The sequence below is a fragment of the Macaca mulatta genome, chromosome 1 (assembly GCF_049350105.2).
Source record: "Macaca mulatta isolate MMU2019108-1 chromosome 1, T2T-MMU8v2.0, whole genome shotgun sequence".
Classification (NCBI taxonomy): domain Eukaryota; kingdom Metazoa; phylum Chordata; class Mammalia; order Primates; family Cercopithecidae; genus Macaca; species Macaca mulatta.
The window spans coordinates 221704136-221724051 of NC_133406.1; the positions used below are offsets into that span (position 1 = coordinate 221704136).

A 19916-nucleotide genomic window follows, 5' to 3' on the forward strand; every position below is an offset into this window, starting at 1 on the left:
TCCATGAGTAATTTAATTTCCAAATATGTGGGGATTTTCCAGATATCATTCCATTATTATTTTCTATTTTTCCTTTTTATTCTATTTATTTATTTACCTATTTACTTATTTTCAGTTCCTTCTCAGGCTCTAAATTCTGTTATTATTTTCTAGTTTAATTCCATTGTGCTCAGAGATGTACTTTGTATTATTTAAATCCTTTGAAGTGTATGTGTTCATTTATTTCTTTTCTTTCTTTCCCCTTTTCTTTTCTTTCTTTCTTTTTTTCTTTTTTTTTTTTTTTTTGAGTCGGAGTCTCACTCTGTTGCCGAGGCTGGAGTGCAGTGGTGCGATCTCGGTTCACTGCAACCTCCACCTGCTGGGTTCAAGCCATTTTCCTGCCTCAGCCTCCTGAGTAACTGGGATTATAGGCATAAGCCACCACCCCCAGCTAATTTTTGTATTTTTAGTAGAGATGGGGTTTCACCATGTTGGCCAGGCTGGTCTAGAGAAGCCCTGACCTCAGGTAATCTGCCTGCCTCGACCTCCAAAAGTGTTTGGATTACAGGCGTGAGCTACAACACCCAGCCTGTTAATTTATTTTTGTTATTTTCTTTTTTTAGACAGAATCTCACTCTGTTGCCCAGGCTGGAGTGCAGTGGCATGATCTTGGCTCATTGCAACCTCTGTCTCTCAGGTTCAAGTGATTTTCCTGCCTCAGCCTCTCGAGTAGCTGAGATTACAGGTGCATGCCACCATGCCTGTCTATTTTTTATATTTTTAGTAGAGATGGATTCTCACGATGTTGACCAGGCTGATCTGGAACGCCTGACCTCAAGTGATCTCCCTGCCTCTGTCTCTCAAAGTGCTGGGATTACAGATGTGAGCCACCACACCCGGCCTCTTTTGCATGTATTAAGACTTGTTTTGGCCGGCCGCGGTGGCTCAAGCCTGTAATCCCAGCACTTTGGGAGGCCGAGACGGGCGAATCACGAGGTCAGGAGATCGAGACCATCCTGGCTAACACAGTGAAACCCCGTCTCTACTAAAAAATACAAAAAAAAAACTAGCCGGGCGAGGTGGCGGGCCCCTGTAGTCCCAGCTACTCGGGAGGCTGAGGCAGGAGAATGGCGTAAACCCGGGAGGCGGAGCTTGCAGTGAGCTGAGATCCGGCCACTGCACTCCAGCCTGGGGGACAGAGCGAGACTCCGTCTCAAAAAAAAAAAAAGACTTGTTTTATGCCTCCAAAGATGGTATATCTTGGTGGATGTGCACTTTAATGTATATTCTGCTGTTGCTGGGTATTCCGTTCATGTTGTTTATGTGGAATTGGTTAAATAGCGTTATTCAAGTCTTCTTTTTTTTTTCTGAGATGGCGTCTTGCTCTGTCACCCACGCTGGAGTGCAGTGGCACGATCTCAGCTCACTGCAACCTCTGCCTCCTGGGTTCAAGCAATTCCTTGCTTCAGCCTCCCAAGTAGCTGAGATTACCCTGCCACCATGTCTGGCTAATTTTTTGTATTTTTAGTAGAGACGGGGTTTCACCATCTTGGCCAGGCTGGTCTTGAACTCCTGACCTCGTGATCCACCCGCCTCAGCCTCCCAAAGTGCTGGGATTACAGGCGTGAGCCACGGCGCCTGGCCTGTTCAAGTCTTGTATACCTTTACTGAGTTTCTGTAAATTATGACTGATAACTGTTCTACAACTGTTGAGAGTGGTGTGTTGAAACCTCCAACTATAATTTTGTATTTGTCTATTTCTTCTTAAGTTCTATTATTGTTTTTCATGCATTTTGATGCTCTACTTTTATTTGCATATACATTGAGGATTATATTTTCTTTGTTAATTGACCTCTTTGTCATTATGGCATGTCCCTCTTTGTCTTTGGTAGGTTTTTGTTGTTGTTGTTGTTATTGTTGTTGTTTTGAGACAGGGTCTCAATCTGCAGCCCAGGTTGGAGTGCAGTGGCATGAACACAGCTCACTACAGCCTTGACTTCCCAGGCTCAGCTGATCCTGCCACCTCAGCCTCCTGAAGAACTGGGACCACAGGCACATGCTACCACATTGTGATAATCTTTTTAAAATTTTTTTTGTAGAGATAAGATCTCTCTGTGTTGCCCAGGCTGGTCTCAAACTCCTGGGCTCAAGCAATCCTCCCTTTTCAGCCTCCCAAAGTGCTGAGATTACAGGTGTCAACCACTGTGTGGGCCAGTATTTTTTGTTTTGAAATCTACTTTGTCTGATATTGACGTAGCCATTCCAACTTTTTAAAATTTAGTTTTGTCAAGGTATGTCTTTTCCCATCTTTTTAACTTTTTCTTTTCTTTTCTTTTTTTTTTGAGACAGAATTTTGCTCTTGTTACCTAGGCTGGAGTGGAGTGCAATGGTGCGATCTTGGCTCACCGCAACCTCCGCCTCCCAGGTTCAAGCGATTCTCCTGCCTCAGCCTCCCAGGTAGCTGGGATTACAGTCATGCACCACCACGCCCAGTTAATTTTGTATTTTTAGTAGAGACGGGGTTTCTCCATTTTAGTTAGGCTGGTCTCCAAGTCTTGACCTCAGGTGATCCGCCCCCCTTGGCCTCCCAAAGTGCTGGGATTACAGACGTGGCCCATCTTTTTTCTGTTCACTTACTCTGTTTATATATTTCAATAGTTTTCTAATATTTACTATATAGTTGGGTTTTGCTTTTTTATCCATTCTAACAATCTCTGCCTTTTACTTGTATTTTTTTCATTTATATTTAATGTAATTATTGATATGATTAGGTTTAAATTAATCTTGCTGTTGGTTTTTCATTTGTTCCATCTGTCTATGTGTCTTTTTTTTTTTTTTTTCTTTTGCATTTGGAGACAGATTTGCCCTCTGTCACCCAGGGCAGAGTGCAGTGGAGCTATCACAGCACACTGCAGCCGGGCATTGGTCCATTTTTCTATCTTCTTTTTTCTTTTTTGCTTTTGAGACAGGGCCTCCCTATGTTGCCCAGGCTGGATTCAAACTCCTGGGCTCAGTCTATTCTCCTGCCTTGATCTCCCAAAGTGTTGAGATTACAGGCCTAAGTCACCACAGTCAGTCCGTTTTTTTATTTTTATTTTTATTTTTTTATTTTTTCCACTTAGGTACAGAATTCAATGCCAACAGTTCTTTTCTTTCAAGACTTTAACCATGTCACTCCACTGGGACTCTGTCGTAAGCCTTATGGCAAGCCTCGTCCTCCTGAACCACAGGGCAGGCAGGTGGAACAGCCCTTAGGTCCACCCCACTCCTAAGCTCCCTCCTGGAGGAGACAGAGACCTGGGACAGCTCCCGGGCGGGCGAGGCCCAGGGTTGGGGGGCGACGGGGCAGGGAGGAGTCCCCGCCCTTGGGGATCGTCGCCACCCTTGGAACCCCTCACTCTTGCGGACGTTGAGGAGTGTTAAAATGGCCAAGACGTGAGTCACCGGTAGGAAGCCACAGCCATTTCGCCTCTTGCTTGGTGCAAGTGCAGACGGTCCTCGTGGTCAAGCGCGGAGTCCAGCCTGTGGGCGGTGTTGGGCACCTTCCGCCGCGCCCTCAACCCCACCCCGCGGTGGGGGGGGGGTCCCGAGCCAGTCCCTAAAGCCACGCGGCCGCCAGCTCCGGGGCTGGTCCGACCGCTGCGCGCTGCGCCCGGGCTGTCGCAGTATCCCGTTGCCGCCGTCATGTCCCGGCAGCTATCGCGGGCCCGGCCCGCCACGGTGCTGGGCGCCATGGAGATGGGGCGCCGCATGGACGCGCCCACCAGCGCCGCAGTCACGCGCACCTTCCTGGAGCGAGGCCACACCGAGATAGACACGGCCTTCCTGTACACCGACGGCCAGTCCGAGACCATCCTGGGCGGCCTGGGGCTCGGGCTGGGGAACAGCGACTGCAGAGGTAACAGTGGCCCCTGATTCTCCTTCTACACTGTGCAGAGCTGAGCCTGTCCACAGCCGTGCACCGCCCAGCTCTCCCTGGCCCCAGGCAGCACCCACGGCTTTGTTCCCCACCCCCCAACCCCCGTCCACCTCTCAGCCTTGGGAACCCCAGGCTCCTCAGGCACATCTAGCTCTGGACAACTGGACAGTACTTTGTCTGGACTCCTTTTCTCTCGTCTTCTCTTCCGGGAGGTAGCCACCACCCTCACTGACGCCTGGATGACTTGGTCTTGCCTGCACTGACTTGATTAGCCCCTCTCTGGAGCACGAAAAACACTGGAATCTGGCATTGTGCAACTGCTGTCCCCACCTGTGCCCTGCAGGTACCCTTGAGGGGCCTGATCTGCAGAAATTCTGTGCTTATCGCCTGGCACTCCCTGGCACGGTCTGAAATCAGAGTTTAGACCCAGCACACTATCTGCTTGCTCCTACGCTCACGCCAGCCTGCTCAGGGACCTGGACTTTGCTCTGAGTACCTTGTACTCACAATGGTACCTCACCAGGGTGGCAACGCCCGGGAACCTTGGCAGCTCCCTTAGCGGGATGGGGAATTGGGTGTGGTACAGGGTCTCACTGCCCTCTCTGTGGGAGGCTCTGTCTGAGGCTATTGGAGAGAAATGGACACTAACCCACTCCAGGAAGTTCGAATTCTAGAGATGGCTGGGGAGCCGAGTGAGCCCTTTTTGGGAGGGACCCCGTGAAGAAAGAACGGATAGGAGTTTGCCACGAGGAGTAAGAGGGGCAAGGGCGTCAGGGCAGTGGGCATGGGTGTGGAAAGGCAAATGTGATTTGGCAACGCTGTGGTTGGGGAGGAGGCAGGTGTAGCCCGAGAGGAGGATGTGTGTGAAGGGGCAGGAGGAGCCACCCTCAGTCTGATGCCACGTGCGGTGCTTAGGCCGATGCCTGCAGACACATAGTGAGGGCTGGGAAATGTTAGCTGTTTCTTTGTTCTTTTTTTTTTTTTTTTGAGACGGAGTCTTGCTGTGTCACCCAGGCTGGAGTGCAATGGCCAGATCTCGGGTCACTGCAAGCTCCGCCTCCCAGGTTCACGCCATTCTCCTGCCTCAGCCTCCCGAGTAGCTGGGACTACAGGCACCCGCCACCTCGCCCGGCTAGTTTTTTTTGTATTTTTTAGTAGAGACGGGGTTTCACCGTGTTAGCCAGGATGGTCTCGATCTCCTGACCTCGTGATCCGCCCGTCTCGGCCTCCCAAAGTGCTGGGATTACAGGCTTGAGCCACCGCGCCCGGCCTGTTTCTTTGTTCTTAATATTAGCACTATTTCCTCCTTCCACTCTGAGTGTCTGAGTGGAGTCTTGTCCATTTCTCCTCTGATTCACCAAATGGTACATCCCAAACAAAAGAAGCCTGTGCCCGCATCTCAGTGTCACGCTCTTTCTAGATCACCTGACTGCCACTTGGTGAGAGCTCTGATCTTATTTCTGTTTTTGTTGTTGTTGTTGTTTTGATACAGGGCCTTGCTCTTTTACCCAGGCTGGAGTGCAATAGTGCGATCATGGCTCATTGCGGCTTTGACCTCTCAGGGCTGAAGCCATCCTCCCACCTCCGCCTCCTGAGTAGCTGGGACTAACACAGACCTGTGCCACCACACCTGGCTAATTTTTTGTATTATTCATCGAAACCAGAGTCTCACTTTGTTGCCGAGGCTGGTCTCCAACTCCTGGGCTCGAGTAATCCTCCTGCCCCGGCTTCCCAAAGTGCTGAGATTACAGGTGTGAGCCAACACAGATCTGCAGCCTCTGCCTGGGCCTTATTTCTGACTTTTTTCTTTTCTTTGTTAATCCTTCTTTGTCTTCTGTCTTTGAGTCTAAGGTTGGCTGGTGAAAGTCCTCAGATCTCAGATCTGAAGTGAAGTTCAGTGAGAAGGAGAGGGGTGGAGGTGGCATGGAAAAATTCCAAATGAATAGTTCCTCAAACCTGCTCCCTCCCAGGTCTCAAGGGCTCCAGTGACTGTCCTCCTGCCAGCCTAAGTGACTTTCTAAGTGTGAAAAGTGGGAAGAGGACTCTCCACTCCCCTGTTAGTCCAGCCCACTAGGATCTAGGATTCTTTTTTTTTCTTTTGAAACAGGGTCTCACTCTGTTGTCCAGGCTGGAGCGCAGTGGCACAATATTTGCTCACTACAGCCTTGACCTCCTAGGCTCATGTGATCCTCTAACTCAGCCTCCCAAGTAGCTGAGATTACAGGCATGTGCCCCCATGCCTGGCCAAATTTTGTATTTTTTGTAGGGACAGGGTTTCACCATTTTGCCCAGGCTGGTCTCAAACTCCTGGGCTCAAGAGATCCACCCTCCTGGGCCTAAGTGTTGGCCTTATGTGGGTGAGCCACTGTGCCTAATCTCCAACTAGAATTTTTTTAAATTTTTTTTTTACACAGAGTCTGGTTCTGGCACACAGGCTGGAGTGTAGTGGCAAGATCTCGGCTCACTGCAACCTCTGCCTCCTGGGTTCACTCGATTCTTATGCCTCAATCTCCCGAATAGCTGGGATGACAAGTTTGAGCCACTGAACCTGGCCTCCAACTAGGATTCTTAATAGGGGGCAGGGAGAAGAGTGTTAAGCTTACTTTTTTTTTTTTTTTTTGACAGTCTTGCTCTGTTGCCCAGGCTTTACTGCAATGGCGTGATCTAGGCTCACTGCAACCTCTACCTCCCAGATTCATGCAATTCTTTCTTTTTCTTTTTTTATTTTTTTGAGACAGACTCTCACTTTGTTGCCCAAGCTGGAGTGCAGTGGTATGATCTCAGCTCACTGCAAGCTCCGCCTCCCAGGTTCATGCCATTCTCCTGCCTCAGCCTCTCGAGTAACTGGGACTACAGGTGCCCACCACCATGCCCAGCTAATTTTTTGTATTTTTAGTAGAGACAGGGTTTCACCGTGTTAGCTAGGATGGTCTTGAACTCCTGACTTTGTGATCCGCCTGCTTCAGCCTCCCAAAGTGCTGGAATTACAGGCGTTAGCCACCACACCCGGCCGGTTCATGAAATTCTTATGCCTAGCCTCCCTAGCAGGGATTACAGGCGTGCACAACCACCCCCAGCTAATTTCTGTATTTTTAGTAGTGATGGGGTTTCACCGTGTTGGCCAGTATGGTCTCAAATTCCTGACCTCAGGTGATTTACCCGCCTCGGTCTCCCAGTGTGCTGGGATTATAGGCGTGAGCCACCACGTCCAGCCCTAAATTTTCATTTCTCTCTCCTCTCAGTGAAAATTGCTACCAAGGCCAATCCATGGATGGGGAACTCCCTGAAGCCTGACAGTCTCCGGTTCCAGCTGGAGACGTCACTGAAGCGGCTGCAGTGTCCCCGAGTGGACCTCTTCTACCTACATGGACCTGACCACAGCACGCCGGTGGAAGAGACACTGCGCGCCTGCCACCAGCTGCACCAGGAGGTGAGGGGACCCCTGAGCTCTGGGAGGTGGTGTGCTGCTGCTCTCTTTATCCTGTTCCTACTCATGACAGCAGAGGTACCAGGGCAGTCCCAGGGTGGAGCAGGGAACAGCCCCACTACCAAGGGCCCCACCCTGGCCTCCCCTTCCTGGTCTGGGCTGCACTGCGTTCTGACTGGAGCCTCACCCATGCAGGGCAAGTTCGTGGAGCTTGGCCTCTCCAACTATGCCGCCTGGGAAGTGGCCGAGATCTGTACCCTCTGCAAGAGCAATGGCTGGATCGTGCCCACTGTGTACCAGGTGAGGGCCGGGGCTGCAGAGGCCAAGGTCTCCAGAACTCCTGCTCATCCTGGGCTGTCTTTGCTGCCCTGACTGCCCCCTGTGCCCTCTGCATAGCAGCCACTCCCCTGCTGAAAGCCTGCAGATGGCTCCCAGGTACCCTCAGGATGCCATTCAAGCTCCTCAGGCTGGCCACTGGGCATCTGCTTCCTTCCTGCCGGCCTGTGCACCTTGGACCCTTCCTTCCCCACCTGGCACTGCATTCAGCCTGGAACATGCCCTTCCCTGCCACTGTCCCTTCCATGCCACTGCCCCTTCCCTAGGAGAACGGTTCAGATCTCATATACGTCTCATCCTCTGGAAGCCTTTCTAGATGGGCCCAGAAGACCCTGAGACCTCAGGTCGTTGTTTACCTCCTCATGATTCATTGCACAAATATTTGTACACCTGCTTGGTGCCAGGCACTGGTCACGGAACTTTCTCGTCTATTAAGATTACCTCATTACTCGATTGTAACTATTTATACTTGACCTTATTATAAAACCTTGAGGGAAGGGACCCTGTCCTTTTGGCTTAAGAATCTAAATCTGACAACCAGCCTGTAGTTGGTGCTCATGAAAGTTGGCTCAATGAATGAATTTTCCTCGGGCATAAGCCCCTTTCACCAGCACCATAAGAGTAAGTAAATGCCCAGATGGTTAAAGTCCTAGAATTGATAAGGTCTGAAATAAGGGCTCTATAAGGGTAAATTTGAGGTCCCTTCTTTTGACACATCCACTCTCTCTCCGGGGTCCCTCTCCCTGCAGGGCATGTACAGCGCCACCACCCGGCAAGTGGAAACGGAGCTCTTCCCCTGCCTCAGGCACTTTGGACTGAGGTTCTATGCCTACAACCCTCTGGCTGGTACGTGGAGCATTCCTGACCCTGACTCAGCCTATTCCCGACCCACAGATGCCCAGCCCAGGACCTGGGAAGCAGGGAGGGTTTGACAAGGGGCTGGGCTGCGTCCTTCAGCCCTCCTGGGTCCCTGCCCCTCCCCTAGACCAGAGCCCTGAGGGATGTGGCAGCTTCTGGGGCACTCTAGGTCCTTGGGCTGATCGCTGCCTTCCCGCAGGGGGCCTGCTGACTGGCAAGTACAAGTATGAAGACAAGGACAGGAAACAGCCCGTGGGCCGCTTCTTTGGGCATCAGTGGGCAGAGATCTACAGGAATCGGTGAGCTGGGGGTGCTTGGTGTGGATGGCTGGGGTGGGGTCGGCTTTATGTGGAATGAAGTCCTGGCTGCTCCTGGGGTAAGGCCTTTCCTCGCTGCTGCACCTACTCCCCTGCATCCCTTCAGGAATTTCCAAACCCTCCGTGGGTTTTCTTGTTGTCTGGGGACCTCCAGTAGAAAATGAGGCTCCCTGGACCTCAGGGTCTTGAAGTTGTAGCTCTTTCCTGAGCACTCACCTGCTAGGAATGAAAGAAGGCGCCCTGGAGGGAGGTCCAGGAGGCCTCGGGCTGAGTCCTGCCCCGTCTCAGCGGCCTTTGTGTCCCTAGGGGAAAATAAGAGCAGGGTGATGAGTTCTCAGGAATAAAGATTGGTTGAGGTCTCTGTTGAGAGGGCCGGCATCTTGGGTGGTTCTGATGCCCAGCAAAGTGGGAGACCTATGACCAGAAAGGACACCCTCCCCTCAGGGCTGCAGGGTGTGGGGTGGGGCAGTGGCCCTGGATGACCCTTTTTGGTTGTGGCTCCCAGTATGACCCCCATGGTACTGACCCCTGTGCCACCGTCCCCCCTTTCCAGCTTCTGGAAGGAGAACCACTTCCAGGGGATTGCCCTGGTAGAGAAGGCCTTGCAGGCTGCATATGGCGCCGGCACCCCCAGCACGACCTCAGCCGCCCTCCGGTGGATGTACCACCACTCACAGCTGCAGGTAACCAGCGACCCTGGGCCCTCAGCTCCTTCCCTTCCAGGAGGACCAGCATTTAGGTGAAGCCCAAAGCATTTGTTTTCTCGATTCCTCTGAAATTTCATTCTTCTAAGTCTCATAAAACTCTTCCCACTGTTTTTTTTTTTTTTGATACAGAGTCTCGCTCTGTTACCCTAGCTGGAGTGCAGTGGCATGATCTCAGGTCACTGCAACTTCTGCCTCCCAGACTCAAGCAATTCTCCTCCCCCAGCCTCCTGAGTAGCTGGGATTACAGGCGTGCACCACCGTGCCCAGCTAATTGTTTGTATTTATAGTAGAGACTGAGTTTCGTCAAGCTGCCTAGTCTGGTCTCGAACTCCTGAGCTCAGACAATTCACCCTCCTCAGCCTCTGAAAGTGCTGGGATGACAGGCGTGAGCCACTGTGCTCCGCCTTCCCATTGGTCTCTGATGGTATCTGAGTACCAGGCTTTGTAATGAGGGCTTTACTGCAGGGATTTCATTATTCCTTCGGCTTTATGAAATGACTGTCCCAGTGTTATTGATGAGGAAACTGAGTTTCACTCAGCTATGAAAGGGGAATACATTTTAACACAGGTTTAACTGTAAAGCCCACTAATCTCATCCTTTTGGTGGGAGCTGGAATTTCCCTCTCTCAGTGCCTCATGTCTTCCTCTTTCAAATTTTTCTCCAACTCCAGCCTTAGATGTTGCAATAGTGTCTGGCACATATATAGTAGGTGCTCAATAAATAGGAGCTAAGTGCTCTACATTACTTTTTCATACACATAATTATGTTGAAAATAGAGGATTGAGTGTCAGAGAGGTTTTAATAACTTAGTCACCTTTACACGGCTGCTGGGGGGCAGAACTGGGCTGTGAATGTAGGTCTGTCTGGAAGCGTCATGGGGTAGTAGGGGAAATAATACAGGTTTTGAGTGACATGGGTACAGCTATCCAAGGCACCTTAAGTTCTTTCTGGACATATGGGATATAAGAGAGCCCAAATCTCGGTAGGGTCGTGACTGGGAGGGTTGTGAGTGAAGTTGCTGTGTAGCAGAAGAAGGTTGAAGTCTGGCTGTCTCCCTTTCAGGGTGCCCACGGGGACGCGGTCATCCTGGGCATGTCCAGCCTGGAGCAGCTGGAGCAGAACTTGGCAGCGGCAGAGGAAGGGCCCCTGGAGCCAGCTGTCGTGGATGCCTTTAATCAAGCCTGGCATTTGTTTGCCCACGAATGTCCCAACTACTTCATCTAGGCCCATCGTGGCTCAGGCTGCCCAAGGCTCTTCTGTCACCTCTTTTGCTCTCTCATGCTTTTTGTAATTTAGAACTGCCTCAGTAAATTCTTAGGGACGGAAGTATTTGGACAAAAACTTAACAGTAGAGTCACCACCAAACGAAGAATAAAGCCTCCCAGGATGCTGTGTGTTAGTCTGTTTCCGTTGCTATAAAAGAATACCCGAGACTGGGTCATTTACAAAGAAAAGAGGTTTCTTTGGCTCACGGTTCTGCAGTCTGTTCAAGAAGGTGTGGTGCCAGCATCTGCTCTTGGGGAGGCCCTCAGGAAGCTTACAGTCATGGCAGAGGGGAAGCGTAGCCAGCATGTCACATGGCAAGAGAGTGAGCAAGAGACAGACGGGAGAAAATTCACACACTGATGGGGGGAATGTGAAATGGTACAACCACTTTGGAAAATAGTTTGGCAACTTCTCAAAGGATTAAACATAAAATTACCATAGGATTCAGCAGTTCCACTTGTGGGTATATAGCCAAGAGAAGTGAAAACGTATCTCCCCACAAAAAACTTGGGAATGAGTTTTCACAGTGTCATTACTCATAATAGCTGATAATTAAAAACAACCCAAATGTCCATCAATGAATGAATGCATAAAGAAAATGTGGCATATTCATACAACAGACTATTATTCGGCCATTTAAAAAAAAAAAAAAAAAAAAAGAGTGGCTCACACCTTTAATCTCAGCACTTTGAGAGGCCAAGGCAGGAGGACTGATTGAAGACAGGAGTTCCAGACCAGTCTGGGCAACAGTAGTAGAGACAGGGTTTCACTGTGTTTCACTGTGTCAGGATGGTCTTAATCTCCTGACCTTATGGTCTGCCCGCCTCGGCCTCCCAAAGTGCTGGGATTACTGGCGTGAGCCACTGCACCTGGCCCAGAGCTTTTTTTTTTTTTTGAGACGGAATCTCGCTCTGTAGCCCAGGCTGGAGTGCAGAGGCTGGAGTGCAGTGGCCGGATCTCAGCTCACTGCAAGCTCCGCCTCCTGGGTTTAGGCCATTCTCCTGCCTCAGCCTCCAGAGTAGCTGGGACTACAGGTGCCCGCCACCTCGCCTGGCTAGTTTTTTGTATTTTTTAGTAGAGATGGGGTTTCACCGTGTTAGCCAGGATGGTCTCGGTCTCCTGACCTCGTGATCCACCTGTCTCGGCCTCCGAAAGTGCTGGGATTACAGGCTTGAGCCACTGCGCCCGGCCCAGAGTTTTATTCTTTATAGGAGGTCAGTGCCCATCACATTCCCTGTCTACAGACAAATAAACAGCTGCTCTCTTCAGAGGGGCGGCAGCAGTCCTGCATGGTCCAGTGAGACCCAGAAGGTTCCAGGAGGCCTTTAATTTTGAGTCCCTTTCAGTCATCGTCTTCTGAGTCTGACTCTTCTGCGGACTCGGATGCGCTCTCTGGCAAGTCATCTCCCATCTGCTGGAACCTTCCCGACTGTGAATCCCACATGTATTTGATGGTCACCTTGAATTCAGCCATCTCATACCCAAAAAGCTTCTGCAAGAGACAAAGGGAACAAAGAATCAGGAGGAATGGAGGTATTCAAAGTGCAGGGGGTCGTTTTCAGCAGGCAGAAGCCAGCCAGCGGCCCCTCCTGCAATAGCCCTCAAGGCGCCAGACTCACCAGGACGCGAGCCTGCTCTGGGGTCAGCACATCGCCCTCCTTGCACACCTCAAAGTCGGATAGCAGAGTCACTACACCTGCAGAAGAGGGTGGCTCTCAGTTACCTCTGGCCCAGAGGCCTGCAGAGCCCTCTCTGTCCCTGCCACGTTAGGAGGAATCCAGTCAGCCACCTGCCCTCCCCACAGCTCCATCACACACTGGGCAGTGGCTGTCTCCCTGAGGTCCCTTTGATTCGCCACAGCCTTGACCTCCTGGGTTCAAGTGATCCTCTTGCCTCAGCCTCCCATGTAGCTAGGACCACAGGCACACACCACCATGGCTGTCTAATTTTTTGACTTTTTTTTTTTTTTTTAAACCGGCACCAGGCCCCTGATGTCCCTGTCCCTCAACAGCTGCAAGACTATAAGTTACTGTCTGCTTTCACCCCAACTGTGAGGCGTGCACTCTTAGCCCCATTTTCTTTTTTTTTTTTTTTTTTGAGACGGAGTCTTGCTGTGTCTCCCAGGCTGGAGTGCAGTGGCGTGATCTCGGCTCACTGCAAGCTCCGCCTCCCGGGTTCATGCCATTCTCCCGCCTCAGCCTCCCAAGTAGCTGAGACTACAGGCGCCCGCCACCACGCCCGGCTAGTTTTTTGTATTTTTAGTAGAGACGGGGTTTCACCATGTTAGCCAGGATAGTCTCGATCTCCTGACCTCGTGATCCACCCGCCTCGGCCTCCCAAAGTGCTGGGATTACAGGCTTGAGCCACCGCGCCCGCCCCTTAGCCCCATTTTCACATGAGAAAATGGAGGCTTGTAGAAATAACTTGCTCAGCCAGAAAGGGATGAGCTTGCAGGCTTGTGCTCTTGGACTCTAGGCTGTGAGCTTTTGGCTCCAGGGCTGCCCATACCTCTCTTGAGGGTGGTGGGCAGGCCCAGCTGCCTGAGCTGTGGCTCCATGGAGTGGGGGAACTGCTCCAGGGGCCCCGGGTCCAGGCTCACAGTGAATGCTGCTTTGTTACCAGCGCGGGCGTAGTCCATTTCTGTGTATTTTGTGAACCACCTAAGGGAAAAAGAAGCGGTAGGAGGGGATGCTCCTGGCCACACCACCAGCCCATGAGTCAGGCTCCCCCAAGTGTCCCGTGGCCCTGGGCCTTTACAGACCTTGGCTGCTGGCCAGCAGTCAGCCCACCACACCATGCTGGAGAGGGCAGAGAGGGCTGTGGTCCCAGGTCACTAGCTCAGTGACAGGCTTCCAGGAGCAGTTCCGACTTGATGCCGCATATGGAATGAAGTCCCTGCATCATCCCCTCCCTAAAATCCCCCTCACCCGCCTCTTTCTCTCCGTTCCTCAGCAGTACTTACTCATTCACCTCCTCCTTTGTGCAGTTGGTGAACAGGAGACCCACTTCACCCCTCAACCTTTTGCTGACCTACAAATCAAGAGTGAGGCCAGCTTGGTCACATTAGAGCAGTGGTTCTCTACTAGGCACGTTTTTGCTCACCAGGGGACATTTGGCAACGTTTAAAGATGTTTCTGGTGGTCACAGCAGGAAGGAGTGGGAGGCAGGAAGGGTGCTATTCCCTGGGTCCGGAGGTGAAGGGAGAACCCAGAGCTTTAAGCCAGGCCCTGCTCTCCCTGAGCCACGGGCCAGCCGACGGCTAGGGGAGGCTATCACGTGGGAGTAGTGGGAGAGAAGGCGGCTCTGCCTCAGCCCCACCCCGTGAAAACCAGAGATTTACCTGGTGCAGGTTGTCTTTGTACTCATCAGATGGGCTTCGACCCAAGGCCACCATCATTACCTTGTTTTTGCCAAAGAACATCCTACCAAGCAAGAGAAAGAGCATTCTGTGAAGGAAGTGCCCTGCCCTCCCCGCCCCTTAGCAACATGCAAAGCAGCTCTGGTCCCCAGTGAGCTCAGGCCCAGGCTGAGCCAGTGGCACTCACTTCTCCATGCTGCCTGGCCACACTGTCCCCACTTCGGGGTCCTTTTCATTATGTTCCCACCCACAGACCCCTGACATGGCAACACTTTGTCTCCCAGCCCATCACGAGCATCATGTACGAGTTCTCCATCTGGATGTATGCAGGAGGCACGTTAACAGCCTGAACCAGAGCTGGGGCGGCAGAAGACCAACACCAGAGCCACCTGCTCCAGGACAGAAACTGGCCATGTGGCTCCTGCATCCTGCTCCCAGGTCACTGTCTGTGTCCCAGTGCCCATGCTGACATTCTAAAACTGGTGTGATGCTCCTAAATGGCCCAAAGTCCAGGGTTAAAGGGCCACTTCTCTGGAAAGGACCACCTCTCAAACATCTCAATTGCCAAGTCCTGCCCCCAGGAGCTCAGTGCAAAATCTGCTTTTTTTCTTTTTGAGATGGAGTTTCACTCTGTCACTCAGGCTGGAGTGCAATGTGCGATCTCAGCTCACTTGAACCTCATGAGTTCAAGCAATTCTTCTGCCTCATCCTCCCGAGTAGCTGGGATTATATTATAGATGCCCGCCACTATGCCCGGCTAATTTTTGTATTTTCAGTAGATAAGGGGTTTTGCCATGTTGGCCAGGCTGGTCTCAAACTCCTACCTCAGGTGACCTGCCTGCCTCAGCCTCCGGAAGTGCTAGGATTACAGGTGTGAGCCACCGCACCCGGCCCAAAACCAGCTGTAACAGTGAAAAGGAAGTGCTCTTCAGTGGCAGGTAGCACTTTGTCATTATTAAGGTGTCAGTGGCATGACCCAGGCACCTAAAGGGTCAGAAATTGCTCCTATACTTTGACTGAGAGCAGCCTGGCCGGGTCCCCACTCAGAAGGGCCTTCTTCCCCCTGCCCACTCACCGGCTGTGCTTCCAGGCATTCCGGATGTCCTTCAGCTTGCTGTTCCTCATGTTGGCCACAGAGAAGATGAAAAGGTACTTGTAGGTGTCCACACATTTCCGAAGCTGTGGGACAATTCACCAGGCTCTGAGTTCAAGCAGCAGTATACAATGGGCACTACTCTGGCCTCAGATGAGAATGAATCTGCTCTGGGCCCCTGACAACTATGGAAACTGGAAGAACTGGAGGCCTCTAATTGGGTTGTCTCCTACCTCTATTACTGAAATTAGGATCCCTAACTACAGGGGAGGCTGAGCCATGGATCTAGGATCCCTAACTACAGGGGAGGCTGAGCCATGGATCTATACCCCACGGCCTTTTCCAGGTTTCTCACTTATCTATGACCAACAGTGGAACTGACCATCAACGGTTAACCTAGAAACATTCACCCACACTACGAAGGGTCCTGCTACGTGGAAGCATATGGAGCCTCACTGTTATAAGGGGAGGCAGCTGATCAGCACTGCTCTGCAGGTGGTGCTGGCCAAAGCCACCAGGAGGCAGCCTCCAGGAGTGGAGTCATTGTGCAGAAGGAGACTGTTTCATCCAGCCTGCAGCCCAGGTTGGCAAGTCAGAAGCTGTACAGACAGTGGGTTGGTGCAGTCACCTACACCTGGTAAATCTCCCAGCTATTTTTTTTTTTTTTTTTTTGAGACAGAGTCTCGCTCTGTCGCCGGGGCTGGAGCGCAGTGGCCGGATCTCAGCTCACTGCAAGCTCTGCCTCCCGGGTTTACGCCATTCTCCTGCCTCAGCCTCCTGTGTAGCTGGGACTACAGGCGCCCGCCACCTCGCCCGGCTAGTTTTTTGTATTTTTTTAGTAGAGACGGGGTTTCACCGTGTTCGCCAGGATGGTCTCGATCTCCTGACCTCGTGATCCGCCCGTCTCGGCCTCCCAAAGTGCTGGGATTACAGGCTTGAGCCACCGCGCCCGGCCAGCTTTTTTTTTTTTAAAGACAGGGTCTCACTCTGTTGCCCAGGCTGCATACTGCCATGTCCAGCTAGCTTTTTTTTTTTCTTTTCTTTTTGTAGAGATGAGGTTTTGTCATGTTGTCCAGGCTGCTCTTGAACTCTCAGACTCAAGCTATCTGACCACTTGGGCTCCCAGATTACTGTAATCCCACGCTGGGATTACAGGCGTGGCCCACCGTTCCTGGCCTCCTCCTGTTTTTTGTCATTGGGCAGGCTAACAAACCTCTATAAGCTTCAGTGACCCCAAATGCAAAACAGCAACATCATCACCTAGTACCCACATCTCAGCGATGTTATGAGGATAGAGTAGAATGACACATAAGAAACACTTAGTGCAGGACAGGGCACAGAGTATGAGCTAGTCAAAGCTGGAAATCATCACTATGGAAGTTTTTGCTGGTGCTGCTGCTGGAGGAAAAAGGGCTGGATTAGCAGCTTGGAGATTTTTTTTTTTTCCAATAGTATGCTCCCCTGGCCAACAGTCCTATACCTACCTTGATAAAACGAACAATTGCAAGCTCTAGAAAAAGAAAACTTCTTACCTCTTCTATCAGGTTTTGTTTCAATTCCAAGCCTTTCTTGGCAGTTTTGGTTAAGGAGACTAATAAAAACAAAAAGGAGAGAGATGATGAGGGACCAATCTAGATGCATTGGACACTTATTTTTTTCTCCCCTTTGGCAGAGAGCTCAGTTGGATGCAGCCATTCTGAAAAAAGGCAGCAAGGCCTTCGTGGCCATCATTTCTGGCACACAAAGCCATTTCCAGGGCCCACGGAATGCCTACTCATTAGCATCCTGGCCCTGAAGATCTCTGGATATAACTCCTGCTATTTAGACAAACTAGGCCTTTCTTAGCCCCTAAGGCTCACCCAGAAAACTTGACTGCGGTGTGGGGGTGGAGACTGTTCCTGCCGCTGGGAGTGCTCTCAGTGGCAGACCTCACCTGCTGGCTGAGGCAGGCCCCTATTTATTTCTTTTTTGAGATGGGATCTCACTCTGTCACCCAGGCTGGCATGCAGTGGCACGATCTTGGCGCACTGCAACCTTGAGCTCCTGGGCTCAGGCAATCCTCCCACAGGATGACAGGTACACCCCACCATGGCCTGCTAATTTTGGCTGGGACCATAGAAATGCACCACCATGCCCAGGTGAGTTTTGTATTTTTGCAGAGATGGGTTTTGCCATGTTGCCCAGGTTGGTCTTGAACTCCTGGGCTCAAGAGATCTGCCTACCTCAGCCTCCGAAAGTGTTGGAATCATAGGTGTGAGCCACCACACCCGGCCCCTTGCTGCTCTTGACCATGATGCAGAGGCCACTCTAGCTGGCCTATGCTGTGCAACCATGAGACTGGGGACTGAATCTCCTGTTATGTATCTGCACTCCAGTTTTGCAACCTGGACCCACAGATGCAGCAACACCTCTCTGGGGAGGAATATGTACCTCTACTGTAAAAATGGCTGGGGCCCAATTTGCCCTCTACCCAGAGAGTTTGCATTTGCCAGACCTGACCTGGGCCCCCTCCACAGAATCAAATCGTTCCACAAACACTTAACAGAACTCCAACTGCAAAGCCCCGGGCGCCTTCACAAAGGGACCCGGGCCTCTCTTCTTTAACCTGCCCGGCACTCAGCCCCTCTTAACAAGGTACCACACAGACAAAGACACTGACATCAGTCAATGGTAAGTGGAGTAGAGGGGGGCAAACGAAATATAGCGGGCCACTTCCCATCATTTCCACTGTTACACCTTTGGCTCAAGTCAGCATCACCCTCTCTTGGATTAATGCTGGTCTCACTGCTTCCATCCCTGCCCTCTGCCCTGTCTTCCCCAACTATTCTCACCAAGGCAACCAGAGTGACCCTTTATAAGCAAAGGTAAATCACATGAGTCCTCTGCTACCCATTTCACCTGGGCAGGAAAGCCAATGCCTTACTAAGGCCGAGGAAGCCCTGCCCTCTCTGCCTAACCCCTCCCCCAACTGTATTTGGCTCCTTCTGCTCCAACCCCACTGGCCTCTTGTCCCAAACATGTCAAACCTGCTCCCACTTCAGAGCCTTTTCAGTTTACGTTCCCTCTACTTGCAACAGCACTCTTCCAGATAATTCCACAGGTGCACAATTCCACAGGTTGCTCGCTTCCTTTAATTTTGTTCGTCGCCTCATCAGTGAGACCTTTCCTGACCACATTATACAAAATATTGCCGTCTCTTCACCCCACTTTTACTCAATCTGATTTTTAGCATTTTGTGGAATGTGTTTCCCCTGAAACGTTAGGCTCGATAAGAAACAGGCCTTCTTTGTAACTGCTGTATCCTCCAACGCCTAGAAAGTGCCAGACCCCTGAATATTTTTGAGTATGCCAGGGAGTCGGGTTAAAAGAGATACCACCACAGCAAAGGTGGTCAAAAATGGTCTCTTAAGTGAGCCACTACGCTCAAGTCGGGCGTAGTTCCAGACCGCTTTGGCAACACACTGAAAGTCGTCTCTATAAAACAACAACAACAACAACAACAACAACAACAAAACCTAGCTGGGTGTAGTGGCGTGCACCTGTAGTCTCAGCTACTCGGGAGGCTGAGGTGGGAGGATCGCTTAAGCCAAGGAGGTCAAGGCTGCAGTAACTTATTTTTGAGACGGAGTCTCGCTCTGTCGCGCCCAGGATGGAGTGCAGTGGCGCGATCTCGGCTCATTGCAACCTCTGCTTCCCGGGTTCAAGCGATTCTCCCACCTCAGTCTCCCAAGTAGCTGGCATTACAGGCACCCGCCACCACGCCCATCTAATTTTTAGTATTTTTAGTAGAGACGGGGTTTCACCATATTGGCCAGGCTGGTCTAGAACTCCCGACCTCAGATGATCCACCCACGTTGGCCTCCCAAAGTGCTGGGATTACAGGCGTGAGCCACCACACCCGGCCTGTGGCGCCACTGCACTCCAGCCTGGGCAACAGAGCGAGACCCTGACTCAGAAGAGTCCTATTAACTGACAACTAAGAAGGAGCAAGCCATACGAAGAGGTAAGCATGCCAGACAGAAACAACCGCAGACACACAACGCCAGACACGAGAAAAAGCCTGTGCTGAAAGAAGGGAACGGGGAAAGGCAGCCAGGGTGGCGGGAGCGCAGGAAGATGAGAAAGGGCCGAGGTTGGGAAAAGTGGGCCGAAATGGCACCAGGCACAGCCGGGGGCGGTGTTCAGGAGCTGCCTCCCGGCCCAGTAGGCCTTGTAAGAGCACTTGAAACTAGGCAAGAGTCTCCGCTCCCCGGACCCGACCAGGCGTCAGCCCCCTCTGGCGGTTTTACAGCCTCGAAGCCCCCATTCCAGCTAGCAGCGAGGCAGCGGAACACCTCGAGGATGTCCTGGCGTTCTATTCTGCGCCCCCGCCGCCCCGAAGCTCTCACCGCAGGCTGGGCAGCCAACCCACGGAGGTCCCCCCAGGGGCCCAATGCCCCCTTTGCCCACCTTTCTTGTCGCGCTTGGATTTGGGCATCGCGCTGAATCCACGTGCGGCGGAAGACGGTGCACCCCTTTAGGACCCCGGCGGCGCGGGGGCCTCTGGGACGCCTCTCGGGGGCTGCCCCTCGCGTGTGCCTGACCCAGTGTGCACTGCAGCCTGCCTTTTTCTGCCGAGCCACCACCTGCGCTTTCTCCCGCGCCTGTAAGGCTAC

General features: G+C 51.8%; 2 protein-coding genes across 3 annotated transcripts; one reads left to right on the plus strand and one right to left on the minus strand.

The window, feature by feature from the left end:
• Positions 1–3251: 3251 nt before the first annotated feature.
• On the plus strand, positions 3252–10935 carry LOC715583 (aflatoxin B1 aldehyde reductase member 4). Of its 2 annotated transcripts, XM_001105861.5 has the most exons (7): positions 3252–3877; positions 7141–7328; positions 7521–7625; positions 8411–8507; positions 8719–8818; positions 9390–9519; positions 10607–10935. In XM_001105861.5, exons 1-7 carry the CDS (start codon positions 3664–3666, stop codon positions 10766–10768), a joined length of 996 nt encoding a protein of 331 aa, XP_001105861.4. In that variant the 5' UTR covers positions 3252–3663; the 3' UTR covers positions 10769–10935. The 2 variants fall into 2 exon arrangements, with proteins under 2 accessions (XP_001105861.4, XP_077828245.1); XM_077972119.1 differs by lacking the exon at positions 7521–7625 and having other exon boundaries at positions 3280–3877.
• A 1038-nt stretch (positions 10936–11973) lies between these two features.
• On the minus strand, positions 11974–19884 carry MRTO4 (MRT4 homolog, ribosome maturation factor). Its single transcript, NM_001266423.1, is given in 8 exon segments — positions 11974–12302; positions 12430–12506; positions 13319–13470; positions 13773–13840; positions 14151–14232; positions 15244–15347; positions 16794–16852; positions 19711–19884. Coding segments are annotated over 8 exon segments (720 nt in total). The 5' UTR covers positions 19739–19884; the 3' UTR covers positions 11974–12152.
• Between the last annotated feature and the right edge of the window lie 32 nt (positions 19885–19916).

Excerpts from the sequence above, each read along its gene's own strand:
- LOC715583 (XM_001105861.5), top strand. The coding sequence starts at position 3,664 with ATGTCCCGGCAGCTATCGCGGGCCCGGCCCGCCACGGTGCTGGGCGCC. Across the intron at positions 3,878-7,140 it reads GGGGAACAGCGACTGCAGAG|TGAAAATTGCTACCAAGGCC; the intron begins GTAACAGTGGCC and ends CTCTCCTCTCAG. Across the intron at positions 9,520-10,606 it reads ACCACCACTCACAGCTGCAG|GGTGCCCACGGGGACGCGGT; the intron begins GTAACCAGCGAC and ends TCTCCCTTTCAG.